This window comes from Danio rerio, chromosome 20 (genome assembly GCF_052040795.2).
Source record: "Danio rerio strain M-AB ecotype USA chromosome 20, GRCz13ab, whole genome shotgun sequence".
NCBI lineage: Eukaryota > Metazoa > Chordata > Actinopteri > Cypriniformes > Danionidae > Danio > Danio rerio.
Genome location: NC_141040.1, coordinates 52,638,160 through 52,653,404, shown reverse-complemented (window position 1 = coordinate 52,653,404; position 15,245 = coordinate 52,638,160). Strand labels below are relative to the sequence as shown.

Genomic DNA, 15,245 nt, shown 5'->3' with positions numbered 1-15,245 from the left:
CATTATGTTGCATGTCTGGGGTAAGATGGCATTGAAGATGAATCTAAAGGATCTTGATGAACTCTGGGAGTCCTGCAATAGGCTTTCTTTGCCAGATGACTTTATTAATAAGTGATTTGATTGCAGAGATGTATGGATGCAGTTCTCCAAGCTCACGATGGAGTCAGACACATTATTCATTCTGTTTCCACTGCAGCATGACTTTATATTGTATACTGGACATTATTTCTGTTCAGTGACAAGACTTTTGTCTAAGCAAAGTCAGACCTTACTGTCCTAATTAAATCATTAAAAATCAAGGCTTATTTATATTTTAATTTGGTAAAATAAGTGTAATCTAAGAGACCTTTGCCTTTGATATAAGCCACTTCTCATACCAAATGATTTAGAAGTCAAGCTATTATTTTTGTTACCTAAAACTTGGATAGACGACAACACTTTTGTCAGGTAGTGTAGGTAAGAACTATTCATCTGTCTACAGTAATCTCAATTTATTATGATTTGCTCATCACCCAGTGACAGTTGGGTTTAGGGGCGAGGTTGGGTACCATGCCTCCTTTTTAAAATCTTACATATTCGTACAACTCCACTCATTTTCATAAATGCTCATCTATGCATGAACCGCATCAATAACTTGCCAGTTAAGCATTTCTATTGCGCATTGGTTCATTTTCATACGGTTCATATACGACACATGTACAAGTTATAGCTCAAATGAAAGCTCTTGCTGGTGTTCATACGGTTCTAGCATTCTTTTTACGGAATTATATTCACATATCAAACAGTTGTTGAATGAATCGTGGTGTTTCCATGGCGCAGAAGTGTAAACAATACATTTATGATCAATAAGCAGCCCCAGATAGCACAGACAGCTGTCATCTCTTACCTTATGCTGTGCACTTCAGGGCCATTTCTCCTCTGTTTTTGAGGTGCTGTGCATAAGTAATCCTTTTATTAGTCTGACGTGGTCCAAACACGGTGAATTATGTTTGATCAAACAAAAGAATAGTGAAATATGAAAACAATGATCGATCCCTGTGGCTTGTACAGCACCTCTCATCAGTTGGAATACAATAACTTTTACATATATTATGGTAGAGACATTTTTCTTTTTTCCTATGATTACAGACATGTGCAGGAACCACCAAAATTAAGTACAGCACCCTAGACCACTTTCAAAGGTACACTTTCAAATTTGAGTTTATAAAAAAAAAATACAAAAAGCGCCTCTTTTTTTAGGAGTTTATTATAACACAGACAGCATATACAGATATTTTAAACACTTTCAATTGTGTTTTATGAATATTCAAAGGGTTTTCTTTAAAATGAAACCAAATTTTTGCATTTACACCTCTGCGTGTGGATTTGGGAAGCTTTTAAATTTAGGCAGGCAAAATCCAAGCGGAAATCCCAAAATAGCAGCAGACTTTAAATGGTTAAATATGAGTATAGTTTAAGCTAGGGTGAGGCTCACTATACTGGGGAGATATGCAATGTTGTTGATGAGTGTTGCGATTATGACATTTCTTACGATATCACTAACTTGCAAAACGCTATTTTATCAGTAATCTTAAATAATATTTATGTAGTGATCATACTAAAATAAACAGACAATACATATTTTTATGAGCTAATTCAATCTAAAAAATGATGTCAAGGAGCAAACAGTGAGACTTTAAAAAGCCCCTTATTGTGCATTTTAAAAGGTCATATTTTGGTTTGGGTGGTCTCCAACAACATGCTGATATGCATGCAAAGTCAAAAAAACACTTTCATTGTTTTATAATATGCATTTATTTTTACCTAATAATCAACACGACTCCCATATGATTTGCTTATCAATTTATTTGTTCCCAAACCCCACCTTCGTGTGATGCTAATCTGCGCTGATTGGTCCGATGACCCAGTCTGTTGCAATTGGTCGACTGCGTTCAGCGTGGGACAGAGAGAAATGCCCAGTGCGGCTTATCAACATTTTTAAGGAAGTCAGAGTGCAGAGTGTATACACTGAAAAATAATTATATGCTTGATTTACTTAAGAATATAGTGCAGACTTTTTTGCATCCCACTTTTTAAGCAATTTTCTAATTAAATTTAAAGCAATATTACCTTAAAATCTTTATTGGTTGGTGCAACACAATATTTTAAGCAGTTTCTGTTTACAAATTTAAGTCATTTCTACCATTAAAGTTCTGTTTATAAAATCTTAAGCTCATTTTAACTGAAAATGTTTAGTTCTTTTACTTTAAAATACCAAGTCACTTATTATCAGTTACATTACAAAGAGTGGAAGAAACAACATATAACAGGGTTAAAGTAAAGAACTACTTTATTAGACAAATGCATTTTAATATATTTCTTAAAACATTTTTAGCTGTTCAAAAAATTGCAAAAATGTTCAAAATGTACTGCTTTAATAGTAACGATTGTTGTTTTAAGAGCATTCTTAAAAGTAGAGTTTAAAGCTGTGCTTGTCAAACATTCAATGGGCACCAAAAAAGAAAACAAAAAGATAATATAAAAAAGATCATATACTTTACTATGAGCCCAATGCAAGAGTGCATTAAAGCAATGCAGGTAAGCAGCAGCATATTGCTCTATTCTTAACCATGACACATATTCAGTATTAATCCACACTGCCAAAAGCTGAACTTTTCTGAAACTTGACCACTGCACGTGTGTAGGAACAGCTGACAGTTTAAGTTCTAACACAATTAATTACTTAATTTGCAAGCTAGAGAAAACATGGAGGCAGCCATTTTAACCACACTTACTTACACTTGTGAAATGGAGGAAGAAACCCTTAAACTGTGTACTGAAGTTCTTGTCAAGCTCTGGCAAAGTCCCATACATTAATAGTCTTTTCTGATCCTTCCCTTAACGAACGACTGGCGAATGCCTTGTAAGCGTGTAGATTACTGAAGCACTCGGAAAATTGACGGGAAGAGAAAAAATAACACTAACTTTCTCTCACACTTTAGAGCGCAGCATCTTCGCGACATGATTCAACCAAGATCTGCTACAGTGTTTGTCTTTCTCTTTTTCTTTCTACAGTGTTTGTGGGCGGGGCCGAGGGTTTAAAATTTCCCGGGTCTGCGCATACAATAAATGGACGGGGCTTGAGTTCTGTATCAATGTCACGTCGGCATGGCGTAAAAGTCGACTTTTTTTTAATACATGAATCAATAGTTTTAAACATGGTGCACTTTCAGATTTAAACCATAGCTGGATATTTCACTTAATTTGGAGCTGTGTTACACACTACATGGAAGGTCATTTCAAAAACCCGTAATATGGGCTCTTTAAAAACCCACAAATGACTGAAAACATTGGCAGAAATTCTTATTCACATATTGGCTCATTGTCTTCATGCGTCTCCCAACATTAGTGTTTAATAACCTATAAACAGGTGCATCCAGAAGTTTAATTTACCTATACATCCCTACTACATGCATGAACAACGTTCATTACTTTCTTTTGGCTTTACAGCCGGGTGCGTCTTTGAATTGTGTTCAAACTACTCCTACACTAGGAGTAAAGTATACAAACACGCTACTAAACTTTACAACCAAACTAGACATATTTAAGAAGATTCCATCTGTATTATTGATGTTTATTTTCAGGCTTTTTCCTTTATACTTTGAAGATGTATTTTTGTTTATAAATGTGTAATGTAAATGTGTTTACAAGACTAAAACTACAGCTAAAGTAAAATGATAGCAAAATTAAAAATATTTAAATAAATAGATGTGCTTCGAACAACTGAAATGAAATAAGGATAAGATTATATGTGAAGGTTTTAAAGCTTCCTGATACCTTCATTGCTTTTTTGTATGTGTGTGTTTTTCAACTGTGTTTGTATCCTCACCTTTTTTGCCTCTTACTTCAACAAAATGTTTTGAATCAATTAATATCTATATTTTTTAGCATGAGCGTCACAACTGTGGCGATATTTATCAGGACTATTCAATGATTAGTTTAATTGACATTTTTTTAAAACAATTACCACACAGCGACAGAGCGTTAAACGGTTAAATATTACATGCACCATTGTTCATTCCATCGCATTTCCTGGTGCTAATCCCTCATGCCTGTAAAGTCTGTTTTCGGCAGAAAGATTATGTTGCCTTTTCTGATGCAACTGAAACTTGTCTAACTATAGTGTTGGCACCGACTCACACACTCACTTCGATGGCCAATTTTTACATCCAGTTCACTGAAACTGAGATATGAACTTGCGGAGCTATTAAAAACGAAATAAGTGAATAAGGATGAAATAAAACAAGCAGATATTCGAATAAAACTGCATTCTGTGGTGTAATACAGAGTTTACCAAGGTTAAGCAAGTCAAATTAACTTGAGAACACAAGATACACGTCTTACATTTCACATAAAGATGTAAAAAATAAAACTTTTAGTGTATTTGATTGGCCGAAAATGATAGTTTTGGTAATTCATGACCTCTTTTATCATTTTATTTATATATTCTTTTTATTTTAAATATTATTTTTTTCAAATTGGCAGATTTCCAGCATCCTACCTAATAAATAATTTGGGTGGATGGATGAAATATATTTAAAGTCATCGTTTTACACACAAAAATCTAATACAGAATGAATTTTACAATTTTTTTTTACTTTAAAATGAGTGAGCAGAGGCTTCAACAACAACTAAAAAAGTGAATTGCCATGAAATAAACAGATTGACCGCATTTAATTTCTAAATATTCAATGAAACCATCGTGTTACAGTACCTTCTCTCTAGATTGCTCTCCGTCAGTCCGTGGACTTTGCGGAAGCGGAAGATCACCTTTATCTATTAGCATTGCAGATGGTCCCACCTTATTTGTATGCATTTATCCATCTCCTATGGCAGGTACTGAAATAAGGGTGTCAACACACTGAGGAGCATCACAGAGACTGCCCACAGCATTCTGCCACTGCTTTCTTCTCTTCTTCAGAGTGGGGCATGTCATTATGTTATTATAATAGAAGATAAAGAGTTCCTTGTTAATCTCTCCGCTCACCGGTGGATTTCCTCAGCTCTTAAATAAAGGCTCGTCTGTTCGCAGTCAGGTTCAAGTTGCCAAAAATCTGACTTTATAGCAGCAATTAATAAAGTTATAACAATAAACCAGCCTTTCTTTGTTGTTGGTTTGAGTGTGGCATGCTGCCAGCAGTGCGTTTCAGGTAATAAAGTGCATGCAGTACAATTTTTTCCAGCAGCATTTCATGACTTTTAAGTTTTCTTTAAGAGCCCATGAATACACGCAGACACACACATATAAATATATACAGTTGAATTCAGAATTATTAGCCCCCCTTTGAATTTTTTTTCTTTTTTAACAATTTCCCAAATTATGTTTAACAGAGCAAGGAAATTTTCACAGTGTGTCTGATAATATTTTTTCTTCTGGAGAAAGTTTTATTTGTTTTATTTTGACTAGAACAAAAGCATTTATTAATTTTTTATACACCATTTTAAGGTCAAAATTATTAGCCCCTTTAACCTAATTTTTGTTCGACAAACCATCATTATACAAAAAACTAGCCTAATTCCCCTAACCTGCAGAGTTAACCTAATTAATCTAGTTAAGCCTTTAAATGTCACTTAAAGCTGTATAGAAGTGTCTTGAAAAATATCTATTCAATATTATTTACTGCCATCGTTCCACAGATAAAATAAATCAGTTATTAGAAAAGAGTTATTAAAACTATCATGTTTGAAAATGTGTTGAAAAAAATCTGCTCTCAGCTAAACAGACATTAATAATGAGAGTAGTTGCTGCTACTCTTAGGGGGCTAATAATTCAGGAGGTTAAATTATTCTGACTTCAACTGTATGTAAATTACTTGTTTAAATTTTGGGGTCATTATACTGTAATATCAAGGCTGTTTGCAGTTTTACAAATATTTTGGAAAAAATTCAGTAAGTTTAGCACTACAGTAGATTTTACATGACAGGTACATTTTATTTACTACAGTTCGCAAGCTTATTTATCCCCCATGATTTAAAAACATTCATTGATAAATTTTTTTTAATGTTTCGCTTGAGATCCTTAAAACTAAGATATTAGGATTGTGCTCAAGGTCTTGATTTTAGCTGGTTTTAATTTTTCTATTCTCATAACACGATCACTTGTATTGAAATGCTTTATTTGGATATTGTTTAAAAATGTTCAATGAAAATAAAAGCAAATAAGAAATTAAAGTTCTAGTTCTTTCTTTCTCTAGTCCAAAAATGATTAGCTCTGCTATGACTACAACAGACACTAACATTTATTTAAGGGCACCTGTGATGAAAATCCTCTTTTGTAAGCTGTTTGACCGAACTGCATGTTGTTATAGTGTGTCCACAGTCATATTGGAGTGATAGAAACACAATAAGTCTCTTTTTTAAGTTTCCTGACTTTAATATAAGTTCCAAATCCCTTTCATTTTAAGGCCGACCACATTGTGCCATAGTAACACGTATAATCATATCAACAAGACAGGACGTGCACGAACCAACAGGGACTAAAAGATCTGTTCAGCTCTCTGTGATCATCAGTCATCATCAAATGTGATCAGGAATCAGTTTTACAACTTTAAAATGTTTTTAAAACAGTGCATGTTTGTAATAAATTACAGCGATTTTACTGTCTTTATCACCACAGCAGCATGTCAGTACAATTACAAAAGAAGACGCCTCAGTCCCAGTTTGTCGACATTAGACCAGTTTACTTGGGCTTTGGTGCCATGCGCTTGGTGCCGCCTGAGCCCGAAACTGAAGACAAGATGTGACTTTAAGGGGCTGTTTCATATGGATTTATTAATCATTCTTACTGTTCAATGAACGCAAACTGTCGTCGATTATAAAGGACGCAAACCCCTCTCTGCACGACAGCTGCACCTTCAGCAAACCTCCTAATTCCTGCAGCAAGAGGACTTTTATGATGACTTATGACTGTCAAACGTTGTTGATCTGATCGGTGAAATATTCCAATGCGTATCACTGCATATCAAACGACTAAAATGATATAATGAAAAGATATCTCCAATGTGCTGAGCGAGAGCACTTCTTCTTCACATCGTTTCCCGAATGCGATGTGAGTGCAGGCCATCTGAGAAGATGGAAGGTGGGGCAAGCGTGCTCAGGCCAGGTTCAAGGCAACAGTAGTGTGAGTACACCCATAGATGAAAGACTGTTTTCTGCAGGTGGTTTGTAAAGCCCACTCACCTTTGTGAGGTATACTCAGTTTGGGTTGTTTTGTATGGTGAGGTGGGGGAGAGAAGAGGGGGTCCTAGTTTTACTCACAGGGGTTCAGCTGATTTTGGAAGAGTTCTGTTTTTTGTTGTCGCCTAAATGAGCCACAGTATAGGCCGTGGTTAATTTGTTTGCGCTGTCATGGCGAATTGTGAAAGCAAAGGTCACTGGTTGATGTGGGATTAAGCACAGGCATTTTGCTATAGCCTGAGAAAGGCTCATCATTGGTGCCTGGAAGTAAAAGCAGCAGTGATGGGGGGTGGCTGGTGTGGCCAGAGGCTTAATTATTGTGTTTTGTGGGGTGTTGCTGCGCTTGACGTTGGCTACAAAATGCAGAAAAGACTTCATGCAGTTAAAGGCTTTGCACTCAGAGAATAGTTCTAACTCAAATTAGTTACAGTGATTGGGTGTGTAAATGATTGAAAACTCGAGAGATAATGTAGGTACAATGTTTTTCTACTGATTGCATAATAGTATGATTGCTAATGCCGGAAGGGATGTGTCAATCATCTGCGCGTGCTCCTGAAATTTGTTTATAAAACATCATTTAAACTAAGTGTTTGAAAGAAGTATTTATCCTTCAAGTGCAACCAAAAGTTGGCACTCGTAGCACAGACCGCACCCATGGTAATTATACAGTCAGTTGGCTAATAGTTTCTAGCCATAAAGGAAAGTAACAGGTATGTTTTATTAAAATTGACAACCATGCACCTCTTGCAGGGTTGACTTTTTGTGGCCCTAGGCAAGATTACTATTACAGTTCACACTATTATGTCTTTCTTTTCATTTTCATTCCTTTAAAACCTGTTTTAACACATTTTAATCACACTCAAAAAAATGATATGTTGGCGTTAATTAACTTTTTTTTGTCCACTGGTTCCACGTAACCGAGTTAAGTTACCTTTAAGAAAGAATATTAATTTTAGTGAACTTAAGTTAGTTACATAAAGGTAATGTAATGTTGTTTAGTTCAATCAACGTAACATTTATAATTTAGCTTTAATCAATGTAGTTATTTAAGTTCAATTATTCTAAAATTGATATTGTTATGTTTAACCAAATAAAAAAACTGTTTCCGTTTCATTGAGTTTATTCAATAGCATTTTTACAGATTTACACATTTTCCAGCAATAAAATGATTATCAAAATCCAAATACTGTCTTTATCTGTATCTTCACTTATTACAATAAGTTAAAATATTAATACTATTAAAATAATAGTAATACAAGTATGAAATAAATTGAAAACAATAAATGATTTTAAAAATATGCTTACAAAAACATCATAAAATACACTTTTCAAAATAATACTTTTCATATATTACAAAAACATTCAAAAATAATATTCTGCCTTCAAATGATTTATCAAAAATATACTTAGAAAAATTAAGTCGTCTTTTGTAAACTATACTGTACCTTCTTTACACTGAAAAAGCAGATAACACTTCAGTTGTTCAAAGAAAGATTAACATTTTAAAGCAAAGTAACACGATCAGCACTACATCATAAATTAGACCAACCATCACAGAACATGCAATAGCTACACACATTCATCTCTCTGACACTTGCACCATTTATGCACATTTGCACCAGACACTTTCTTACAAGCACTCCCTATATCTAAAAAACAAAACATTGTGCATGAAGTCTGCTTCACACAGGTGTGTGGGCTTGACAAACCACATGTAGAAGCATTCTTAATTCTTAAAATTTTTTGTATAATTAGCACATCTTGGGTGTATCGCCTTTTCTTGTTGATTTGCTGAATGTCTCCTCAATTGTAAGTCACTTTAGACAAAAGAGTCTGCTAAATGTCAATGTAACTACTGTAGATTCATAAGGTGGTGTTGCACATCAAGGTTTGCGCTTCATCATGCCCAGCATCCTAAAAAAGTCAGGTAAAAAATTAAAATTTACCAACAGATCAAAGGTGAAAGGAGGAATTGGTTTAAGAGGAAAATACAAAATGTTTAAAAAAATAAAATAAAATAGCTTACCATGTACTCCCTCACTTAGGGTCTTTGAGGATGCATTCACACCTTTTTTTCCACTGGTGATGTTCTAAATAACATGAAATGACAATTAGTAATTTACTAAATAATTAGTAGTTAAAATTACTAGTAATTTTTACTGTACATCATTTTAATGTGTGTAAAGGCATCTAAAGGCATAGTACCTGGATGATCCACAGTCTCCTTAGCCAGATATGGGACTTTAGAGGTTGAGCTGTAAACCTGTGAGGGAGAAAATAGATGTGAGTGAGCAAAGATTTAAAATAATAAAATATAATAATATAAATAGCAAACTACTAAACTTAAAAATTTAAACGTGTTAGATGACCAAACAAATAAGCTTACATTAAATATGACATCATGCTAGATGTCTTCCTATTTAAGTGTCACATATGCTTGTCAAGATATTTTTTTTTTTTAAGTTAACAGGCTTAAATAATTAGATAATAAATAACAATGTGCCAACACCACATTTTAATTAATATTATGTAAGTTATCAAAACTGGCATTCAAACTCGACAAACTGCTTGACACTCAATTAAGACCATGAAGACCATGAAATCAAATAAAAAATCAAATCACTTTTATTGTCACATTATCAGCAGCACGTGTGCTATGATGAGTGAAAAGCTTAGACTATTCTAACATGACTATTCCTTACTACCAACGTTTGTAACTTTATTTTGGGGGAGTTAATATATACCAAGTATAAAATTTCACAGGAATGCAAAACAAACTATACATTTATCTGTCTATAATGTAGAAAAGACACAGGGAACTTGGCAATTTCATAGCAATACTATACATAAACACAACATACTGTAGCATTACAAGAGAGTACATTTATGATTCAAATGTTGTCACAGCCTCAGTATAAATACATAAAAATCTTACCTGTGTGTCCACATTGGGGAAAGCTTTGTGCACGTTCTCAATTTGTACTGTAATCTTCATCTTTTGATTCCCATAATATGGCGCCGAGCTGAGAGTGATCGTTGTGGTTTGAATCTTTTTACTTCCTGTGTTGTTTTGAAACTGCGCATGTGCAGATATTACTCCACCTATTGACCAAAATGCAGTACTGCCGAAGCAACACAACTCCCTTTCATTCATGTTACATAAGCGAGCTGTTTAAATGTGAAAACTTACTTTTTCTAATTTTTTCCAACACAACGCTTTTATTTTTAATACACAAACATAAGCGAATTGTTTAATTTAAACATATTAACATTCTTTGGACCAACTAAAGCCATAATTCATTTTTTTGAGTGCAGTTTTTAATCATTTTTAATTCTTTTAATCATTTTCTTGTTTCCTTGATTCTTGTTTATGTAAAGCACTTTGGATTATCATTTTGTATGAGATGTGCTATATAAATAAACTTGCCTTGCCTTGCCTACTATATAATTACAATCCTTTTGAACCTCCTCCTTATAAAAATGTTGCTTTGTTTGCTTTATGAAAGCAAAGCTGATAGTTGTGGAGCTCCAGCAAGGCTTATTTATTCACTCTATATATGAAGGGATACTTTTCATTTTACTAGTGATAATGCCCATGTATTTATACATGACTCTGCTATGTTAGCAATTATAACACTACCTGCTTGATTTATGATATTGTCCACAGCAATTTTTTTTAACTAAATTGTGTACACAAAACATCTGTTGCTTGCTGTCAGGGTGCACATTCTCAAAGTTCTCATGTTTTGAACAGTAATGATCATAGTTATAACTTAGCGATAATAAAACATATAAAAGAAGCAGGCGTCGCGGTGGCGCAGTTGGTAGTGCTGTCGCATCACAGCAAGAGGGTCGCTGGTTCGAGCCTCAGTTGGGTCAATTGCCGTTTCTGTGTGGTGTTTGCATGTTCTCCCTGCGTTCGCATGGGTTTCCTCCAGGTGCTCCGGTTTCCCCCACAGTTCAAAGACATGCGGTACAGGTAAATTGGGTAGGATAAATTGTCTGTAGTGAATGAGTATGTATGGATATTTCCCAGAGATGGGTTGCGACCGGAAGGGCATCTGCTGCGCAAAAATGTGCTGGATAAGTTGGCGGTTCATTCCGCTGTGGCGACCCCAGATTAATAGATTAATAATGAATGAATGAATGAATGAATGAATGAATGGCATTTTAGATATAGCATAGCTTAGACAGTCCTCATGACTAGCATGATCACTTGTATGTCAACATATAATTCAATTAAATATTTTTTTTTTACATCATTCAGAACAAAGACAAAACACAATCTTTTTCAATGGTGTCGTAAATTTTGACGTCTCATCAATTACAAATTATCAGACCGGAGGTTTTAAATATCAGAAAATAGACTTTATTCTCCTTAATAAACCCGAGAAAGAGCAGAGCAGACCCCAGAGCATTCTGAAGTCTCTCCTGGTCACCTTCTGAAGTATCTGTGTTTGTTACAATTTTTATACAGGATTATTTGACACACCCCTAAGTCTCTTTTTAACTCTTGACCATTTTTGAATAGGTTTTTAGTCTAAGGGGTCCTGCTATTCTTGGCTCTCAGCCCACTAGCTCATGTCAACAGAGATGTTACAGGTCTGTGTCAGCAACTGTTTTGACACCAAAGTTCTCTCTCCATAGATGCAACTTATGCAAAAGGATTAAGTGTTTACATACATTGTCATGAAAGCATAATCACTTGATAATATGTTACTCATTCTAACTTCTGACACATATAGCTTCATAGAAGTATTTAATATAAATAATCAGTGCTTTACATATTCAGTTATTCTACACAATCAGTCACTCAGCCTTCTCCTAGTGTTGCTCCTGTGCAGGCATACTTATCTTACACAGACATATCACTGTATTTTTAACACACGCTGGCATGTTTGCTGCAAACACTACATACATTTTGTGAAGAGAAAATTAACTGCTTTACACTTAGAAAATACTGCATACAGAGAGAATAAAATCTTCTTCAATGGCTGTCGAAAAATCTAAATCTGTAGGTTTGAAATGGCCAATGCTGCTTCTGGAGGGATGGTATAAAGCAGATTTCAGTTTCAACTATAATCTAAACATAATGTACCCAAACCAGCTAATTAAGGTGTTCATGGTTTTTCAATATTGACAGCCAAGTTGCGGCTGAAGTCTGCACGATGACAACGAGTTTATTCATTCCTGATGTAGATGTTTGACAAGCTCCGTTTGGTGCTGTTTGGTAAATAGATTGTGGATGGATATAACAAAAGCGAATGCAGGGTGTTTTATAATAGACACTCATGTTGTTATATACCAAATGATGTACATCTAGTACCTTATGTGGGAAGTTTAATGGCAAGATCAAGATTCTTGCATGTTTGTGCAATTGTTTAAGCTGATGTGCACCCAACAACAATGCTATGGTGTTTATGACCTTTCAAACATCCCAAAATTAAAACCACACAATGAGATTCAGCACACTATTGCAATAGGTACACCTTACTAGTACTGGGTTGGACCCCCTTTTGCCTTCAGAACTGCCCTAATCCTTTATGGTATAGATTCAACAAGGTACTGGAAATATTCCTCAGAGATTTTGGCCAACATTGACATGCTAACTTCACGCTAAAGATTTGTCTGCTGCACATCCATGGTGTGACTCTCCTGCTCCACCATATCCCATAGGTGCTCTATTGGATTGAGCTCTGGTGACTACAGTGAGTACAGTGAACTCATTGTCATGTTCAAGAAACTAGTCTGAGATGATTCACGCTTAATGACATGGTGTGTTATCCTGCTGGAAGCAGCTATCAGAAGATGTCCTTTGTCAAATGCCAGCTATATATTTTTTATTATTCTTTGGAACATACTTAAAATGAAATTGTAAGCACTTGTGTCTTTATGTCCTTTGGAAGCGCAAATACAGAAACAGAAGAAGCTCTGTGGAAATAGCAGTGTTTGAAGGATATTTTAGCTTTCTCTGCTACAGCAACTACAGCCACGCGCCTCAGCTGCTCGAGGTGTATGCGTGTGGTGAATGTGCGTAACTTAAAAACCCTTGTGATCTCACTAACCCGGATGTATTTTTTGTAGTCCCCAAACTTTGTTCGCTGTAGGCTTTGCTAAGCTAACTCTGTAAAAGGCTATTTCTCACTTTGCATTGAAAGTCTTACGTTCAGAGATGTTATCTATGTTTACACAATACACAGCTACACTGGACATCAACTAAAGTTTAAAATATGATATTGTAGTGGACTACCCCTGCAATTAAATATAAAGACAGACATTCAAAGATTAATTTTAATCTCAATAGAAGCTGTGAATGTAAATATGGCGTGACAATGACATCTTATACACTCTCAGAAATAAAGGTACCGGAGCTGTCACTGGGGCTGTACCTTTTCAAAAGATACAAATTTGTACCTGAAGGGTTCATAATGGTACCTCAAAGTACTTTTTAGGTACATTTGGGTACTAATATGCACCTTTTAGATACCACTGTGGATTATTTGGGTACAATTATGTATCCTTTAAAAGTGTACTGCCCCAGTGACAGCTTCTATACCTTTACTTCTGAAAGTGTATGGTCAGAATGCTCTCTTTGGTAATTCAAGTAGTTAAAATTAATAGAATTAGTAGATAGAATTCTTGTAATTCCTGATGATGATGATGAGGATGATGATGATGATAATAATAATAATAATAATAATAAATAGTAATATTAATAAATAATGTAATACTGAATATGTTCTCATGGCGAAGCAGTGGCGCAGTACTTAGTGCTGTTGCCTCACAGCAAGAAGGTCGCTGGGTCACTAGTTCGAGCCTCGGCTCACTTGGCATTTCTGTGTGGAGTTTGCATGTTCTCCCTGCATTCGCGTGGGTTTCCTCCGGGTGCTCCGGTTTCCCCCACAGTTCAAAGACATGTGGTACAGGTGAATAAGGTAGGCTAAATTGTCCGTAGTGGGTGTGAATGTGTGTGTGTGTGTGTGTGTGTGTGAATGTTTTCCAGAGATGGGTTGCAACTGGAAGGGCATCTGCTGTATAAAAAAAAAAAACTTGCTGGATAAGTTGGCGGTTCATTCCGCTGTGGCGACCCCGGATTAATAAAGGGACTAAGCCGACAAGAAAATTAATGAATGAATATGTTCTTTTGCTTATTTATGCATCTCTAAACTATATATAATAAAACTTGTGGAAGCTGCTTAATCATATAGAGAAGGACTTGGGCCCAATGCCAATTCTTTGTATATGGCTACTGAATTGCCACTGTAAACTAAAAAAGTTACACTGATAACAGTACATACATTTTCATTAATATTCTAACAGAACAATATTAGTATTTTATAAATGAACTGCAATACAATTATACAAATGACAACAAGATTAAAGATATTAAAACAAACATTATAGCATAATTGATCAACTTTTTTGTCCCATAAATCAATTAGTTACCTTACTTTTAAAAAGTTGATTTTGCTTAAAGTCAGTAAACTCATTGACTTAAAATAACTTTTATAATTGTGCACAATTTGTTCACTTAATAATTATGAGACAACGAGTTTACTCACTGAATATAAGTAAAGTCAACTAATAATTTTTTGTATGTATCCCGGCTACGCAGTAGGTAGTGCTGTTGTCTCACAGCAAGAAGATCGCTGGTTCAAGCTCTGGCTGGGTCAGTTGGCATTTCTATGTGGAGTTTGCATTGTCTACCTGCATTCGCATGGGTTTCCTCTAGATGCTCCGGTTTCCCTCACAGTCCAAAGACATGTGGTACAGGTGAATTTGGTAGGCTAAATTGTCTGTTGTGTATGAGTGCGAATGATTGTGTGTGGATATTTCCCAGAGATAGGTTGTAGTTGGAAGGGCAACCGCTGCGTAAAAACTTGCTGGATAGGTTGGTGGTTCATTCCTCTGTGGCAACCCCGGATTAATAAAGGGACTTAGCTAAATGAATGAATGAATGTATCCCATTTTTTCATGACCAATTCATAATAGAATGCAAACAACTGCTGGTAAATACATATTTTTTGATT

At 35.2% G+C, this 15,245-nt stretch overlaps 2 protein-coding genes and 1 long non-coding RNA gene across 3 annotated transcripts in view; 1 reads left to right on the top strand and 2 right to left on the bottom strand.

Annotated features, from left to right (window-relative positions):
• Window positions 1–4,846, bottom strand: part of gfus.3 (GDP-L-fucose synthase, tandem duplicate 3) — a 34,212-nt gene extending 29,366 nt beyond the window's left edge. The window contains 1 exon segment of the mRNA NM_001077284.2: window positions 4,754–4,846. Within this exon segment, the coding sequence (NP_001070752.2) occupies window positions 4,754–4,825 (72 nt within the window). The 5' untranslated portion in view covers window positions 4,826–4,846.
• Window positions 1–15,245, top strand: part of pax1b (paired box 1b) — a 98,069-nt gene that overhangs the window by 43,048 nt on the left and 39,776 nt on the right. The gene's annotated exons all lie outside the window — the stretch shown is intronic.
• Window positions 8,323–10,246, bottom strand: LOC147839492 (uncharacterized). Its single transcript, XR_015519107.1, has 4 exons — window positions 10,151–10,246; window positions 9,421–9,478; window positions 9,242–9,305; window positions 8,323–9,129 (listed from the first exon to the last, which is right to left on the bottom strand). It is a non-coding gene; the product is annotated as an uncharacterized LOC147839492 (long non-coding RNA).